Here is a 17,923-nt window from a genome sequence, read left to right as displayed (position 1 = left end):
ATTCACTTTCTGCTGAATGTTATATTGGTGCATCTGCTCTCTCTGTGTTTACTCTTTCCTCTGGTCTGGACCAACCTGTTCTTTTCTAAAAGCCAGCAGCTTCTCCAGAGGGTGGGGTTCCAACAAGGTCCTCTTTCACAGGAGGCAGAAAAGAGAGGCCTTGAATAGAAGCAAACCCCAGTTGTTTTCCAACCTTAACTATGGATGTTTTGTCATTAAATTATCTATTTCCTTTCACTATCTGAGCTAATAAAAAATCACAATTACCAATGTAGTAAACAGCACACTGTGAAGATGGATACATCTCAAGAACATGACGTTGATTTAAACACACACACAAACACACACATACACACCCCGCAGTCTCAGAGAAAGGCTTTGGGTATGATTCCACTGATCAAAGTTTATAAATAAATGAGAACAAGCAATATATTGTTTAGGGACACAGATACACATGGCCAAACTGTGGGGATGCTGAATGCAAAATTCAGGAGTGCTTGCCCCTGAACGGGAGGGAAGGTGGTAGGATCTGTGAAGGGCATGCAAAGAAATTCAAAGGATAATGCCATCTTCTTTTCCTTAAATTGGGTGGTTGGAACACAGATATTCATTGAATCTGCGTTGTTTTTAACTTGTGATTTATAAATAGTCTGCTCTTCTCAATATCTAGTTAAAACATTGTTTTAGAAGTATAGAGCAAATATCACATCTCCCGCCATAGGAACCTGTGTCTGATATGATGGTAGAAATCAGTGTAAAATGAGGATTTATCCCTAAGCCAACTTCCTAAAGAATTCCCTGTCCCTATGATACCTTTATCCAGAGAACTTTGAATTATACCATTCATTTTTGCATTCACACTAGATATTTAGAGGCTGCATTTGTGGGTCTAGGGTTTTCTTAAGTCTCTGATACTGAAATGAGTTGGAAAAATATACCATTGTCCATTTTCACGGGCTCGTTTAAAGTGTCTCATTCTTAAAGACATACGTGAGCTTTTTCTTTTTTTTTACTACTTGAGATTGGTAGTACCTTTATGTCAGTTTTTTTTCTTTATGTCAGTTTTAATGATAGATTGGTATAATTGTAAAATCGAGAAACAGGTAAAAAGAGAAAGTACCTCCAAAAACTGCTATGGGAGCTCTTTATAATCTGTGTGCTGCCCACAGTACTATGGTGTCTTATTTATTGGTTTTTGCGTAATTTCAGCATTTATCTATAAATATATCTATATCTATGCTAGGCAGATACATATTCTATGTAAAAATATATATGTATGTGTATATATAAAGCTATATTTTCAGGAAAAAAATGCAAACTATCTTTCTTTTCAGATGTTTACCTTTGTGACAAAGAAAAGTACTTTAAAGGTTCATCAAGACATAACTGACCACACTGAAAGTAGCACCACGTAGCTTTCCAACTTGGTTTTTTTCCTTTTGTTTCTTGTCCAGACCTATAATGGAGCCTTTCTTGAAATTTATTTTTTTAATTCTTTATATTTCCTTTGCATTCAGTTCACTAATGAGCTGGAAGAAAACCCACAATTAATAGATCCACCATCTTTCTTTATGTGTCTTTACGGATTTACTATTTAAATATAAGAAATTGCACATTAATATTTTTGGCTCGCCTTCTCAGGAAAACAAAAATTCAACATTAATATTTTTGGATTTTATTGTTACAAACAAAAAAAACCATCTTGACCACCAGAATAGTTTATCAACCAGTGAGAATCCACATCTCTTCATTTGAAGGTATTCTAAAATATGCCAAAATAATAAGTACACTACTTTCATGCTACCAGTATAAGATGGACTTCTACATGTGTACATATGGCTTCAATGTGTTTTCCCATCAAGACTCCCATGTATGTATTCCACGTGCTCCTATTAAATAAATCTTCCGTAATCAGTTGAAAGTTTTTGGTTTGGAACATTATAGTAGAAATCATTACACAAACAGAAAACACGTAAAGCGATACTAAAATCTGAGCAAACACGTATTATACATCTACTCTAATAAGCGGCTTTTCTCTTTGACTAAAAGAGGGGAAGAGACTTGATATAGAGAAATTTGTGGGGCTTTTTGTTGTTTGGGGTTTTTTTTGTTTAAATTATTTATTGATTCATGAGAGACAGAGAAAGAGAGAGGCAGAGACATAGGCAGAGGGAGAAGCAGGCTCCCCTTGGGGAGCCCTATAGAGAACTTGATCCCAGGACCTGGGATCATGACCTGAGCCAAAAGATGCTCAACCACTGAGCCACCCAGGTGCTCCCAAGAAATTTGTTCTATAGGCAATTAAGCAAGCATTCAGCTGATATGTACTACTGGAAAAAGCATTTTCCAGTTTGCCTAGCAGACCCAGAAACTAGCCCTAGAAGACACTGGGAGCCCCAGTGCCCTTGGGACCTGTTTTTTTTTTTTTTTAAGATTTTATTTATTGATTCATGAGAGACATGGAGAGAAAGGCAGAGACACAGGCAGAGGGAGAAGCAGGATTCCTGTAGGGAGCCCAATGTGGGATTTGATTCCAGGACCCTGGGATCATGCCCTGAGCCAAAGGCAGATGCTCAACTACTGAGCCAACAAGGTGCCCCCTGGGACCTGCATTCTGACCCAGCAGGTGTCTGTCCTGGCTCCTGGAGCTGGTGCCCCCACCTCAGCCTGTAACCTCCTCTGGACATCCCCAGGCAGAACTGGCTAATAACTTCATGAAAACATGCCACAGGGACAGTAGGTTTAAAAATGCAGGTACTGTAGTCATTATGCCTACCTTTTTTCCCGGTTTGGGGGAAATCAGCCTAAAATATTTCCATTTCCAGTGATGCCAGGAACTAGAAATTTCCAAAGCTCCATCCCAAGCAGGCGGACCTGCGGCGCCTGCTGTGGGGTGCAGGCAAGGGGTGTTGGGGGATGGGGAGTCTCTGGGCCCCAGTGTGGGCCCTGTTCCCCTGCTGACTGCAAAGGGAGACAGAGGGGAGGAGAGCCCTCTGCTGGCGGTTTGTGGGTCTGGCTCCTACCTAACCGCTTCCGTTTCTCTGGGAGACCCTGGCCACACCAAGCCCATGCGGCCTCTTTGATTTATTCTTTGCAGGTTTCCCGGGTCTCCAGGGCCCTGCTGGTCTGCCTGGTGCCCCAGGCCTCTCCTTGCCTTCAATCATAGTAGGACAGCCTGGCGACCCTGGGCGACCAGGGCTAGATGGAGAGCAAGGTAAAGACAGGAAGCCCCAAAGCCCCAAAGAGGTTTGGCCTTCACCTTTTGTCCGCATTTTGGGGGAGGTCCGAATTCAGTCCGGCCCCATTCCTATTGCTGGACATGCATCGGCCTGCTCGGCCTCACATTCTTCCCCCAACAGGAACACAGGGGACTGGATCGGTCTGTGTTAGCTCAAAGAGTTCAGGAAGTCCGGGCACTGGGACCCCACTCACAGCCGGGGAATATTCTCGGCCCTGGGAACAGGCTTTGGCTTCCTAGCAGCCCTCTGAAGTCTTCAGCGAAGGCCACTTCCTGCTCACCTGCACTCATTCCTCTTCTGATCTTATCCCTAGGCCGCCCGGGCCCCCCGGGGCCCCCGGGGCCCCCTGGGCCATCCTCCAATCAAGGTGACCCTGGAGACCCTGGCTTCCCTGGAGTTCCTGGCCCTCAAGGGCCCAAAGGAGTCCAAGGAATTCCAGGTTTCTCCGGCCTCCCTGGAGAGCTAGGGCTAAAAGGTATGGCTGTGTGGCTGGCTGTTGGCCCCTTTCCCACTCCACAGTTAGAGACCGCCCCTTCCTGTAGCCCTATGAAGAGGGGCCAGCCGATCGTGCTCTTCTCACCCTCAAATCTGCCCAGCCTCAACCCCTCAGTTCCCCCACCAGCACCACTGTGCCAAACCCTGACTTGGTTTCCTTTGGACTTTGCCAGGCATGAGAGGTGAGCCTGGCTTCATGGGGATTCCAGGCAAGGTTGGGCCACCTGGAGACCCAGGACTTCCCGGGATGAAGGGGAAGACAGGGCCCCAAGGTGAGTTGAGAGCACATGCCCGGCTGATTCTGAGCTCGAGGGACAGGTCTGGGGGTAAGGTGCCGACAGGAGTCACTGCTCACCACACCAAGAAAGCCTGGATGCCTGAGGCATCTATGAAGCTCCTCCAGGAAGATGAATTCCCTACCTTGGGGACCTCTCAGCCTCCAGCAGCTCCAGGAACTAAAGGTCACCATCACCACCGGTCCAGCTGCTGAGCTCCCCTCTGTGCTCTTCCTGAATCAGCAGGCACACTTGGTTTGTGCTCATCACCACTCACCCACGTGCTCCATCCAGAAATGAAGGACACTTTCCATCCTTTCCCGTCTTCCCCTCATGCACACCCAACCTATCAGCAAGCCCTGTGGGCTGCCTCTCAATGCACCTCACATCTGCTTACCTCTCAGCATCTCCCTTGCTGCCACCAGGGTCCCAGGCACAGAAGGTTCTTAAGGGAATCACTGCAGTGACCTGCTAACTGGCCTCCTGGCTCCTCCCCATGGGGCATCTCCCCCAACAATCATTTCTCTACCAGGTGGTCAGAGAGATCTAAGACATAAATCACCCACTGGCTTCCCATAGCAGAAGAATAAACTCTGGCTCCCAGAGTCCCATATGACACCCCCCCTTCATCCTCATCATCAGTCCTTCCTCTTTTCTGTTCCCTCCTCTTTGCCACACCAGCCTGGTTAGCGAAATTGGTTGACCACAGGGCCTTTGCACAGGCTAGTTCTGCTTCCTAGAATCCTCTAGCCCCACCCCACCCCCAGCTCCCTCTAATCCTTTAATGGTCTCAGCTTTAAATGTCACTGCTTATAGGAGGCCACTTAGCACTCTTTCTCAAGCAGGTTCTCCACCCCAGAGCCCCCTCACTATCCGTCACTGCATTGTTCATTTCCATTGTAGCACTTCTCACAACTCACAGGAAGACCAATGGTATTTGTCAGGTTATCCATGTTTCATCTTTATCACCAGACCGTAATCTCCATGATGATCTGGCTTCTTCATTGCTCCAACCCTCAGTCTGCCAGGGCTGTGGCACATAGTAGGCACTTCAGAAATGTTTTTTTCAATAAATTGGTAAGCACATGGGCTTATTTGGCTTCTATTAGCAAATCGACAGGCCAGGCTCAGGATCCTAGGCCATGATGCCCACTGTACTTCCAAGATCGGATGCATCCCCTTGGCCTCCTTGGCACTGTACTCTGACCAGTGAGGGAGTGAACCAGCCATCCCCAGCCCCAAAACAAAGGCTCGGCCCCACCGCATTTGCTCACAAACATGTCTTGACTTGCCTACCATGCGCCAGGCCCTACGCCAGGCCTGGAGGAAACACAGCCTGCCATCTTCTGCCTTCAAGAAGCTACCAATTCCCTGGGGAGGCAGGTGGGTAAAGAGGATATCGGGTAAAGCATGCGGAGAGAGTCATCCTGGAGCTTTGCAGTGGAGACTGTGGGGACAAACAGCAAAGGCAGAAAGCTGGTGATTGGTCAGTAGAAAGGAAGTCTTCTGGGGACCCATGCCAGCTGTCTCCTCTGCCTCCATGTGGTATTTCCATCTCTCCTACTTGCCCCCAGGCTTTTCCGGACCCCAAGGTGCTCCTGGACAGACAACAATTGCAGAAGCTGTCCAGGTTCCTCCTGGACCCATGGGTCTACCGGGCATCGATGGCATCCCTGGCCTCACGGGAGATCCTGGGGTTCAAGGTCCTGTAGGCCTCCAAGGTAAGGAGAGCACCACCCACAGGAGACTTCTGGGGTGGGGGTGGTGAGCTAAGCTGACCTTGGATGGGAGGCTGAAGCTCCCCCGGCTGGGATCTCCAGGGCTCAAGGAGCACCTCCAGCAAGCACTTCCTCCCTTCCTTCGCAAAGCTGCCAAGCTCCTCACCAGGAAGGAGGGTCAGCAAGGGCCATCGTACTTGGCTTTAGAGAATGTGTGGGCAGACCAGAGCAACTACTCCTGCCCCCTGGCCCCTCTGTGCTGGGCCGCTGAGGGCAGGAGGGAGTGCCTTGGGGATGAAAAAGCGGGGGCTGGGGGAGCAGGGAACTCCAGTTTCTAATCTCAGCTGATGCACCTGCTCTGATAAGTTATCAGCTTCTCCCCCAGGGCCTGAGTGTTCTCATTTCGGACGTGGGGCTCTGACAGTTTCTGTGCGTTGCTGTGAGGATGAGAGGAAGGGAGGGAGAAATAGGTGTGAGGGGGCTCAGAGGGGCTAAATTCAGAGTGATGGTCCCACGACTGAGAAGCCCGGATGCCAATTAAGGACTAACCTTTAAAAAAAAAAAAAAAAAAAAAAAAAAAAGACTAACCTAGCAGGCTCAGGCCCAGTGTTCTAAAATGATGGCCAGTGCGCCCTCTCCTGGTAAGTCCTGGTCATGACATGCGAGTCCTCTAGGGAATGGTTCTCTTGGCGGACCTCCCACGTTGAGTGGGTGCTCCCGGCCTTCTCTGCTTGCAGGCTCCAAAGGTTTACCTGGCGTCCCTGGCAAAGATGGTCTCAACGGAATCCCCGGTCCGCCTGGGGCTCTTGGCGACCCTGGTCTCCCTGGACTGCAAGGCCCTCCAGGATTTGAAGGTCTGGTGATGTCGGCACCAGGGGAGCAGAGTGTCTCTGTGAGGGTCTGGGGCTTTGGAGTGAGCCAAAATCTCAAATCTGAGGAACAGGAAGTAAAGTTTGACACCACTAGGAACCAGGGAAACCCGATTGCACTCCATTCGCTCCCACCCGCCTCTGAGCCTCTGAAGGATGAGAGCCCCGTATTCTGGAAGGCAAAGGACTCCTTCCAGGCCCCTTTCTGGGTTCTCTTCCAGCTCTTGAGAGCTATGACTGTCCTTTCGCATGGCCCCCTTCCCTGCGCCTCCCCTTTCCTACTCTGGGATTCTGATGTGGATGGGAAGGGCGTGGTTCAAGGCCTAAGAAAATCTGAGATGAGGAATGGCTGCTACTTAACTCCCTTTTTAAAAACTTTTTTTTTTTGTTTATTCATGAGAGACACAGAGAGAGGCAGAGACATAGGCAGAGAGAAGCATGCTCCCCATAGGGAGCCCGATGCGGGACTCGATCCCAGGACCCTGAGATCACAACCTGAGCTGAAGGTAGACGCTCAACCACTGAGCCACCCAAGTGCCCCTTAAGTCCCATTTCATATCAGAGATGGCAAATCAGTTGCCCTGAGTGGGGGACAGGTCTGAGGCTCAATGGAAAAGTGCTGTGATTAACAAGCCATGTCTGCTGTGGGCAGGAGACAGGGTATGATTTTGCCCTGCTACTCCCAATTCTGCTTTTGCTGCCTCTGACCCAGCAGGTACTCACTCACGTCCTGTGAGAGCCTGCAAGGTCCAAGAAGTTGCCCCCTCCGCCCCCCCCCCACCCCCTCTTAGAGGACTCGAGGCCAGGTGGCTGTGGGAGGGGAGCTGGATAGCATGCTTTTTCAAATAGAGACTCCGCTGCTGGATACATCTGAGTTGGCATTCCAGCGGATCCAGGTAATAAGGTTGCCGTGCAGATCCAGTGAGCTGACGTGTGTGTATACGATGTGCCCTGCTCAGTGCTTGGCACCAAGTCAGTAGGCTGCTGTTATGAGCAGCTCACGCCTTTTCTGCTCTCTCCCTCTCAGGAGCTCCAGGGAAGAAGGGTCCCTTCGGGAGGGCTGGAGTGCCTGGGCAGAGTGTGAGAGTGGGCTACACCTTGGTGAAGCACAGCCAGTCAGAACAGCTGCCCCTATGCCCTGCCGGGATGAGCCAGCTGTGGGTGGGTTACAGCTTGCTGTTCGTGGAGGGCCAGGAGAAAGCCCACAACCAGGATCTGGGTGAGTACTGACTCTGACACCAGCCCTGGCCCTCCACCCCCACGAAGATCAGGAGCTCCTCTCCTTGGTCCTCCCAGCCCTGGGTGGGCCCACTGGTGGGTAGTGGGTTGTGAGCACTAGCTATTGCATCAGGCCAATCTGAGTCTAAACCCTGGCTTGACCATGGACTGGCTGGGTACTCTGGACAAGTTTTTCCACCTCTCTGAGCTTCCACTTCCACCTTAAATGGAAACACAGCTAATTCCGGTACCTATCTCACAGGGTGGTGGAAGAATGACATGAATCATTCAACATAAAATGCTTTGGACACCATTTGGCATGTTAAGCATCCATTACACTTTAGCGATTAGCAGCAGTAATAACACTAATATGACTTGTGGGGCAACAGCAATTACCCAAGAATTAATTGTATTGTCTACAGGTGTGCTGACTCTGAACCATAGACTATTAAATGCTGGTTTTACATAGTAGATTAATTAGGGAGTCATTCTGCGGCTTATAAAAAGATTCCACTCATTATCAAACTTCCCTGGCGTGTTGAAAATAGGATTTGACCAACAGACACCAGTGTCTGTATAGTGTGCCAGGAGTGAAGGGAGAGCCGTCCCCGTTCGGGCACAAGCTGTGGGATGTCAGTCAACCTGACTAGTCCAGTCCCAGTGGCACTGGGGACCATCTCAGCCCCACCACTCAGCCGGACCTTACTGGCTCTTGCCCACTTGCTTTCCTTCCAGGCTTTGCTGGCTCCTGCCTGCCCCGCTTTAGCACCATGCCCTTCATCTACTGCAACATCAACGAAGTGTGCCACTACGCCAGACGCAATGATAAATCCTACTGGCTCTCCACCACCGCCCCCATTCCCATGATGCCCGTCAGCCAGGCCCAGATCCCCCAGTACATCAGCCGTTGTTCGGTGTGCGAGGCGCCCTCACAGGCCATTGCCGTGCACAGCCAGGACATCACCATCCCGCAGTGCCCCCTGGGCTGGCACAGCCTCTGGATTGGGTACTCCTTCCTCATGGTGAGACCCTGCCCTGTCCCCTTCCCCAGCATAGAGGCAGAGGGTGAGGAGCCCTGGGAGGGTCCCTTGGGCTGGTTCATGGGCCCCAGTGACATGAGGTAGGTAGCACAGAATGTGGAAAGGAGGAAAATGCTTGTCTTGACCTTGGATAAAGAGCAGAGGGCAGTTCTGTTTGAATGATGGGTGATCTTGAGGGTGAGTACAAAGGAGCAGTTTGTACCCAGTGGTCCAGGGGTGAGAATATCTATGAATCACTGGCAAAGGCCCTAACATTTAATGCCTGCTTCAGTTATGCTGCAAGCGAGGGAAAGAGGAGACACCTGATCCCCGGTGGACAGGCTGTCCCCACACAAGGCTGGGACACACTCTCATTGCCCAGGCTGGGCATGGGGACTCTTCCTCTTCTTCCTGCTGGCCCAGCACCCTGCCCCCACCTGGCCACCATCATGTCCTCCTGAAAGGCTCAGATGAGGGCCTGCTGTGTTTCTGCATCCTTTCTGGGATCTTTCTGCTTCTCCATTTTGGTGGGAAGGCTGTATGTCTTGCGAAGAAAGAGCTGAGAACATCTGTAAGCCGAAGGAGGAATCAGGTCCCTCATACGACATCCCGTGAATATCAGGAGACATTGAATGAGGAAAAGGTTAAGTTTAGGGCCAGAGTAGCTCCCAGGGAAAACCAGTGTGGCATCCATTGAAGGACCCCGCCTCGCCAGCACTTCCTTGCTAAGTCATCAGGGGTGAGATGATGAGAAAGTGAAGAATTACCAAAGCCTGAGGCTTCCTCACATTGGTTTACCACCTGCAATGAGGTACTTCCTTATTTTGCTCCGTCTACATGAATTGGGCAGTTTATCCAACGTAAAACAGGATCGCTGTACCTATCCTTCTGTCCCATCCACCACCCAGACCAGGAGATAAGTCGAAAGGCCCCTGAGCTTCCACAAGGAGTGCTACAAAAGCTTTACAAAATCGCATGTGTTTTGCTCACAAGAACACTCTTAAGTCCTTATTCAGGTTCTCTTTACTCTTACTTTATACATAATGCTAACATTCTAGAATATCTATTTCTTACTGAAAACCTGTAGTTTCGGTAATTTGGACTGCCAAGTACAGCGTCTTGAAGCTATAAGGCATGCCTACTAAAAGGGAGAAAAGAGGGATAAAATGATTAAAAGGTGGCCTAAGAACCTACAAGCTGTGTCCGTTGGTATGGGGCCCCTCCGCACCTGCCCAACACAAAAAGCAACATTTACAACAACAAGCCTGAGTCATGTGCAAAGTGCAAAATACACAGCATCTGCCATTAGTAAGGCAGGGCAAGTGTGTCTTGTTTGTTCCAGAAAGTTCTCCAGGTGAGGATCAAAACAAGGAAAGCTTTGATACTTCATGTATCAGGGTACAGGAAAGGTCACTTATATGGAGATGAACCCTCTCAAACTTTTGTCAGGCAAGCCATCCCTGAGCGTCCAGCTCGGGCAGGTGCCCCATTGGCCATTTGCTGACCTGGGTGTGTATGAAGCCTCTTCCTTGCTGGCTGTGGTCCAGAGAATAACCCAGCTGACGTGAAGGGAGAGGGGATAGAGAGCAGAGAGACAGGGACTGCTGGCTTGTGGGTACAGTGACTGGCGACTATGGGTTAATGAATGACGTTGACATTGTATGCTGAAGGGCCCCAGAAGTGAGGGTCAGGAGGTTGGGCCAAATATAAGGCCCACTTGGGCCAAATATGAGGCCCACTTGTACACAGCAAGCAACAAACACTGCATGTTGCCCTAAAGGGTATGGAACAAATCAACAACATAAGAAGTTCTAACGAAGGTCACTCAAAGAGTAAGCACTATTCCTAGATATGCTGGGAGAAGGGCCCACAGTTTACCCACTTGGAGGCGTACTGCGCGCTTTCTCTTCTTGGAGTACACAAAGGCTCTGAGAAGATCTGCATTCTAAAACCTACTGAATCTTCTTAATCCAGCCTTTCTCAGACCCACCTGCCTGTGGGGATTTTCTGGGAGGCACTGAACATACCTCAGAATACAGTGGGATGCCAGCAATTAGGGGGGCACTGGCGAAGATGTACCCACTTGCCCAAACGCAGTGGGGTAGGAGGGCACCAGGGAGCTTGGAGGGGATGCTCTTGGCCCCAAAGGGCAACGAGGGAGGTGGAGCAGTCCCTAGTGCTATGATACAGTTCTGGGTATTCTGCGTAGATGCTGGAGCTGAGCTGATCCCCCGGTGGCTGTGGCAGGTGCGGCTCACACGCTGACTGTCTGTTTCAGCACACTGCCGCTGGTGCCGAGGGCGGCGGCCAGTCCCTGGTCTCACCGGGCTCCTGCCTGGAGGATTTCCGTGCTACTCCTTTCATCGAGTGCAGTGGGGCCCGGGGCACCTGCCACTACTTCGCCAACAAATACAGTTTCTGGCTGACAACCGTGGAAGAGAGGCAGCAGTTCCAGGAGGAACCAGTCTCTGAAACGCTCAAGTCTGGGCAGCTCCACACCCGAGTCAGCCGCTGCCAGGTGTGTATGAGAAGCCTATAGGAGGGGGCACCTGCCACCCTGTCCCCTGCTCTGCCCTCCATCACACAATAGGTCACCTCACAAACCCAAACAAGCTGAAGAAAGAAGGCCTAAAGGCCCTCTTGCTCATCCGTCAAGTCGTACATTGGAGTCTTCCGGGGGTTGGAATACTGGCCACCGACCTCCCTGACCCTCAGGCCCGGCCGGTGAGCTCCCCCTACTGAGGTCTGGTGTCCCACTTCAGTCAACCTGTTGCTACCATTTGATTCGGATGTTCGCGTGGTTATTCATGGCTACCTCAGAAAGACCTGCGGGGCTACTGCTTTCTTAGACTGCTAGCTCTCCCATCGCCTTGATCAGAAAGCCCTTCGTGACAGCTGACAAGTCATTTCTTTATGTCCAGAGATCACCACACATTTATTTGGCTTAAACCAGAACCTGGTGTTTCCACATTCAGAAGGAAAATTCTCTAAGCATTCGTGGATGGCTCCAGCCTGCATGGGACAAGCTCTCTCTCTTTAAGGGGATCCACCGTGTCTAGGCAGGTGGCAGAAGACCTGGAACAGGGTGCCAGTAGCCCGGGGGGAACTATGATTCCTTTGAGAGTGAGCGCTGCTGGGCCCCAGAGTGCTTAAGGAGGGGCTTGTTAACTTCATATAGCCCCAGACAAATCACTTCCTCCTTGCTGGCTCCCTCCCCAGCCAGAGACCTAGGACTTGGCCTCGTCCAGAGTAGAGCAGAGGATGCACCAGATGCAGCCCGGCCAGTCCATAAAGGGAAGTGAGAACCACAACCTTTTCTCCCAGGCTGGGGGCAGTAGAGAGGTGGATGGGTAAGGAGGTGTGAATTTTGCTTTTGACTCCAGGAACAAAAAAAGGCAAAGCCCTTGTCTCAGTTGCTCAGAAGTCCCTGCTTTATTCCAAATGCCATCCAGATGTGTGCAGTGTGTCAAATTGAAGCTGCAGTGTGTTGAGTCCTTTGTGTTCTGAGGCTGTTGTTAGAGACTTTCCATTAAAATGTCCATCCAACTGCCCTTTCACAGGTAGCCTGTTAAACTATTTTAAGACGTTTGTAAACCTCATAAAAATCTAGCATACTCCTCTCTTTAGCAGTTGGCAGATCTAAAGCAAGTGTGAGTTGACTATAAAGGGTATTGTATTCTGTTCAGGGGGATGTATTTTAACCATTTCCTCCGATTATCAATTTTCCAGAATACTTAGCTATGTTAACATGAGACGATTCCTTCCAGGTTATTCTGTTTCCTTAAATACTATGTAAACTGTACCAACACAAAGTATAATTAGTATAATCTGAATTTTTGTTGCCTTCACCTCCTGAGTAATAAGCATGATGTCAGGTTTGTACATTGCAAATAAAAGGAATCAAACATCAACATTTGACTGTTTTTACATTCTCTAATGAATACCTCTCTAAAGCCCATTTTGCTCCAATTTGTGAGTGCCCCTCAGAGCCTGTTACTGCAAGCTGAGCTTTATAACAAACATTGAGGCAGGAAAAATACAATTAACGTCAAAGGGCAGAAGGCAACAAATCCACAACCAGTTTCAAAATAGGCTGACAACTGTTTTTAGCTCTGTCCATGCTAGAGTTCAAGAAACAGGTTTCCATACTTCTGGGGCTTCAGGATCCTTTATAGATAAATCAAAAGTAGGGAAATGTTGGGGCACCAGGGACATGAAGTCAGTTAAGCGTCCAGCTTTTGGTTTCAGCTCACATTGTGATCTCAGGGTCATGAGGCTGAGCCCCCATGGGGCTTGCGTCCAGCGTGGAGACTGCTTGAGACTCTCTCCCTCTCCCTCTACCCCTCCACCCCCCCACATGTGCGTGCTCTTCCTCTCTCAAAAATAATCTTTTTTAAAAAGTAGAGAAATGTTGAGGTTGTTAAAATCAAACCCAAGACATATATGCATAATTTGTATATGCATAAAATATATCTTCTGGATGGATAAACAAGAAAGCAATGGCACCGGGAGCATTCAGGGAATAGAACCGAACTGTGGGGGGGGTGGGGGAGAGACATTGTCACTTCATACCATTTTGCACCTTTTGATTTTTGAACCACTGGAATAGATTAGCAACTGGAAAAAAAAGAATAAAATGGAACTTAAGGAAACAAGTGTTCTAATATTCCTGTATATACAAGCAAAACAAAACACAAACTTTGGTTGGGTGCTAGCTTTCAAGCTAGTGGTTGCTGGCCTCCTTGGGAGTTGATGGAGGATGGGGATGAAATGCACACAAATTAAGAGGGAAGGAGAGGAATATGGGAAGACACTGCTTGGGCTTGAGGTTCATCCTCACAAAAGAGGGTTTAGCAAAGCCAATTTGATGAAAATGTACTCTAAGATTTGTTACGTTGCTCATCCTGAAATGGTTCAGAATTGCATTTGCTGCGCGGATTAAAAGTTCCCACATGAATAATTTTTTCTAATTATGGCTGTCAACCAAAATGGAGTCTAAGTCAAACACAGTTTTTTTTATTTCCCCCAATCAACTATTTATTTTTTTAAAGATTTTATTTATTTATTTTACAGAGAGAGAGAGAGCACAAGGGTGGGAGGAGTGGCAGGCAAAGGGAGAAGGAGAAGCAGACTTACCATGGAGCAGGGAGCTTGATGCAGGACTCGATCCCAGGAACCTGGGATCATGACCTGAGCCAAAGGTAGATGATTAACCAACTGAGCTACCTAGGGGCTCCCAAATCAACAATTTAAGTCAGAGAGTGGCAAACGACAGCCTTCAAGCCAAATCCAGCTCTCCAACTGATTTTACAAATAAAGTTTTATTGGCTTACAGCCAGGCCCATTTGTGTACATGCGGGCTACGGATGTTTTTGCACTTTGAGAGCAGAGCTGAGTAGCTATGACAGAGCTGAGTAGCTGCAACACTGAAAATGTTTACTATTTGGCCCTTCGCAAGAAAAGTTTGCCCACTGCTGATTTAAAGTGATCATGACTTGGGCTGCTTGGGTGGCTCAGTTGGTTAAGCATCTGCCTTTGGCTTGGGCCCGGTGTCAGGCTCCTCAAGGGGGGGAACCTGCTTCTCCTTCTCCTTCTGCCCCTCCCCTCTCGCTCATGCTCTCTCCGTGTCTCTCTCAAATAAATAGATACAATCTACTTTTTAGAAAAAGAATTTTAAAAAATAAATAAAAATAAAATGATCATGACTTAAAGACAGAGTGACATCCAACAAAAATATCAGTAAAGGACGGTGACAGTGACCCATCAGATAGTAAGGTTCCCTCAGGTAAGGAAGAGATCAACCAGGGCACATCTGAGGTCATTTCTTTGACAAACTGCCATTTAAAATAACACCGTGAACACCATGAAATAACAAGACTTCTATGTCCCTGATGCAATCACTTTATTATTAGAGCAAGAGAACAGATTGCTTCTTAGTATTCAGCCCAAAAGAGGTCACGCCTGAAAGGTGAAGAAGCATGGGGTAACCATCTCTCCTCTGCTGGTGCTTGAAGCAAGGTGTGAGTTGCTGTCTCTCTCCCAGCTACCACCTCCTCATTTCAGTAGCTGAAGTCTCGCCATGGCCAGGGAAGACAAGCTGGGAAGCAAGAGATGACTCCTAATCTTTCTGCTCCTACACTCCATGATTGTTCTAGTTCGTTCTGGGGAAGGGTTGTTATTGTTTGTTTTCTGAAAAATGGTGATTGGCTCACTCATGATTGCTATCAAGTTTGTATGCTCTTGGCATATCAGGCACTTGCTGACTATAGAGAAGTTTTGTGTACTGGGTTCGTGTTCCTCTGGTGCCAGATGGAAGACAGACCTCCACATCAAGGTTCTACTCTTTTAGACGCTCAGGATCTCAAAATCTTCCTCTAGGTCGAAGTCCTCTAGTTGTTCGGTGGAGTCAATGAATTCTATGGGAATATGGAAATGAGAAAGAGGAAAGCTTGACACTCAGGTTGAAGTCGTCAGTACAGTTACTCAGCTAGTTAAGGCTATGCATTTTTTTTAAGTTGTTCTGCTGCAGAAAAGCTTGTGGGGAGGAGACTTGCAGGTGAGACCGCTGACAAGTACTAAAGATTCTTTATGAAGAAGCAAAATAGGGGCACTTGGGTGGCTTACTGGTGTCTGAATGTCTGCCTTTGGCTTGGATTGTGATCCTGGGGTCCTGGGATCGAGTCCCACATTGGGCTACATGCAGAGAGCCTGCTTCTCCCTCTGCCTCTGTGTCTCTCATGAATAAATAAATAAAATTTTTAAAAAGAAGCAAAATAATTGAGCTCATTAAACACTCTTACTCACAGGGACCAGTATGGGGCTCTGGGATCTTGGAGGTATCTTTCTAATCACCCATTGCCTCTGATTTGTTTTTTGAACCAGACCATAGGAAACAAGTTCTAGTCATTCTGATTTTGTGTGGCACTTTTATATCGAGCTCATTTTCTTCTATCCATCTGTGAAATTGGTAAAGATCAATTCATCAGAAAATTAAAATCATCAGGGACCCCATTTCTTGATCAGCCCTGCTGAATAGCCATTGTACATTTCATGGAAAGCATGAGCTACTGCTGTTTCAGTCTTGTAAAACAACTGTTACCCAAGGGTCTGCTGGCCCAGGAACCCCTGCTGGCTTACCTGCCCCAGTGGTTGTCACTTCTGGCTTGGCTGGTGGAACAAAGGGAGGCCAGTGCGATGGATGTTTCTGAACCAGTTCAAACATCCTTAAATTTTCCTTTAGAATTTCCTAAGGACACACAGAGACAGCTGTAAACATTTCAGAGCTACTCCACATTGCTGTCCTGTTGTCTGTCCATCCATGGGTCCAAGCCCTAAGAGAGTGGCCTGGCTGTTGAAAGGTGAAAACAGGGGCAGCCTGGGTGGCTCAGTGGTTTAGTGTGGCCTTCAGCCCAGGGTCTGATCCTGGAGACCCGGGATCAAGTCCCATGTTGGGCTCCCTGAATGGAGCCTGCTTCTCCCTCTGCCTGTGTCTCTGCCTCTCTCTCTCTGTCTCTCATGAATAAATAAATCTTTTTTTTTTTTTTTAAAAAAGGTGAAATCAAAGCCCTAGCCAATATGCCCACCCACTACTCGACCCATCCGAAGACCCAGCCCTCTTCAGTTCTAGATCTGGTCAACCGGGAAGGAGGGATGCTGGAAAGAGTATCTGATGGAAGTCCAGCACTCACTAACTCATTGCCTATGGTCTGTCATGCGGTTCAGGTCACATGCCAGTTTCCCGGGCCTACCTCAATTCAGGGCCGACATGTTTCTGAAGCATTGGCTCATGCCAATGTGTGTTAATTACGTTAAATCGGCCCCAAGAGAATACTAGTATGAGTTGGCATGGTTCTGGCTTTCGTCCAACACTTTGTAGTAGTATATGTCCTAATTTAGATGGCATATAGTCTTACCAGTGAATTACCATTCAGACTTTAAATGTGATGTGAATACAGTTTTGCTGCATCCTGAATTGTTAAGTATTGCCTTAAGAAAATAATTCTTCACTATGTCTCAGCCACTTATTAACTGGGGTTTCACATTCAGCGAGGGATATTAATGTCAATTATTTGTTCACTTGTGAAGAAAAATCTGCCCTCCTTACATTTGCAAGAGGCTCTGGGATCCCATCACCCCAACTTCTTTTTATTTTCTCCAGGTAGGAGAACAGCATGTCTCATGCCACCCCATCCAGGGTGCTTTTCAACTGCTCCCTATGATCACCATTCTTTCGATAAACATTTTTATCAATGTCTCCCACATGCGTGGCATATGTTAGAAGCAAGGATTGGAGGGGGGGTGGGGAAGGCAGATACAAAGACTAGTGAGCCAGGAAAACAGTAAATACCCTTCTACACAAAATACTGAGAGGGGAGAATATCTGGCTTTTAAGTTTTTACACAGACTCCTGCAAACTATGTTTCCTTTGATGGCAGCATGCCTGAATTTTAGAGAAATGAGACAGTTAAGAGGGAGACAAGCTCCCTAAACCCTCCTGGACTATATAAAACTGTAAATGGACCATGAAATAAACATAAAAGCAGCTTAGTTCCTTCGACTATCTTAGCACTACCAATGGAATGAGGAAGACCCGAGATGAAATATGAAATGAGCATTTTTAAGGTAAAATGGTGGAATATTCATTGACTAGTTCATGTGACTCATAGGCATAATCAGTTGAAATATTACATAGCTAAAAATATCACTCACTTGATGTCCTAAGCATATTTCAAACAAAGGTTTTGCTCTGGTTCCCCAGAGTTATGCATAATCCCCCATATCTCAGTTTTTTTTCTTGCAGTAAAATCCTATCAGGCTCAATCTATGTCACTACATGAAGCAGTCTTGGAAAGGGACCCTACCAAATAACTTCTGTTAAGACTAAGAAAAACATGCATCTTTACCTTCTGCACGAGGCTACACCAGCTATCAAAGTCCTTTTCTTCTTTGCAGAAAAATCCCTTGGGGGGAAAGCAAGAGAACATAACTTAGAACTGGTCAAGGGCACCACCTCAGGCCCTTTGGACTGCAAGATGGGGCCACTGGCCCAAAGACAGGATGTGGGCCACTCTCTTCAGATGTGTCTTACAG

The 17,923-nt window shown here is 48.0% G+C and overlaps 2 protein-coding genes across 7 annotated transcripts in view; one reads left to right on the top strand and one right to left on the bottom strand.

The window, feature by feature from the left end:
- COL4A6 (collagen type IV alpha 6 chain) overlaps positions 1-12,744 on the top strand; it is a 282,819-nt gene extending 270,075 nt beyond the window's left edge. For 3 of the 5 annotated variants that reach the window (XM_072743210.1, XM_026014913.2, XM_072743212.1), the window contains 8 exons: positions 3,098-3,214; positions 3,553-3,714; positions 3,908-4,006; positions 5,584-5,730; positions 6,465-6,581; positions 7,624-7,815; positions 8,550-8,836; positions 11,112-12,744. In XM_072743210.1, coding sequence (XP_072599311.1) covers positions 3,098-3,214; positions 3,553-3,714; positions 3,908-4,006; positions 5,584-5,730; positions 6,465-6,581; positions 7,624-7,815; positions 8,550-8,836; positions 11,112-11,372 — 1,382 coding nt within the window. In that variant the 3' untranslated portion in view covers positions 11,373-12,744. The remainder of the gene's footprint in view (positions 1-3,097; positions 3,215-3,552; positions 3,715-3,907; positions 4,007-5,583; positions 5,731-6,464; positions 6,582-7,623; positions 7,816-8,549; positions 8,837-11,111) is intronic. The other 2 variants (XM_072743211.1, XM_026014914.2) reach the window with 1 other exon arrangement.
- A 1,974-nt stretch (positions 12,745-14,718) lies between these two features.
- The window catches only part of ATG4A (autophagy related 4A cysteine peptidase), a 55,263-nt gene continuing 52,058 nt past the window's right edge, over positions 14,719-17,923 (bottom strand). For both annotated transcript variants that reach the window (XM_026014883.2, XM_072743213.1), the window contains exons 11-13: positions 17,737-17,793; positions 15,971-16,079; positions 14,719-15,249 (exon numbers count right to left, since the gene is read on the bottom strand). In XM_026014883.2, coding sequence (XP_025870668.1) covers positions 15,179-15,249; positions 15,971-16,079; positions 17,737-17,793 — 237 coding nt within the window. In that variant the 3' untranslated portion in view covers positions 14,719-15,178. The remainder of the gene's footprint in view (positions 15,250-15,970; positions 16,080-17,736; positions 17,794-17,923) is intronic.

The sequence above is a fragment of the Vulpes vulpes genome, chromosome X (assembly GCF_048418805.1).
Source record: "Vulpes vulpes isolate BD-2025 chromosome X, VulVul3, whole genome shotgun sequence".
Lineage (NCBI taxonomy): Eukaryota > Metazoa > Chordata > Mammalia > Carnivora > Canidae > Vulpes > Vulpes vulpes.
This window is presented reverse-complemented; position numbering and strand designations above follow the sequence as displayed.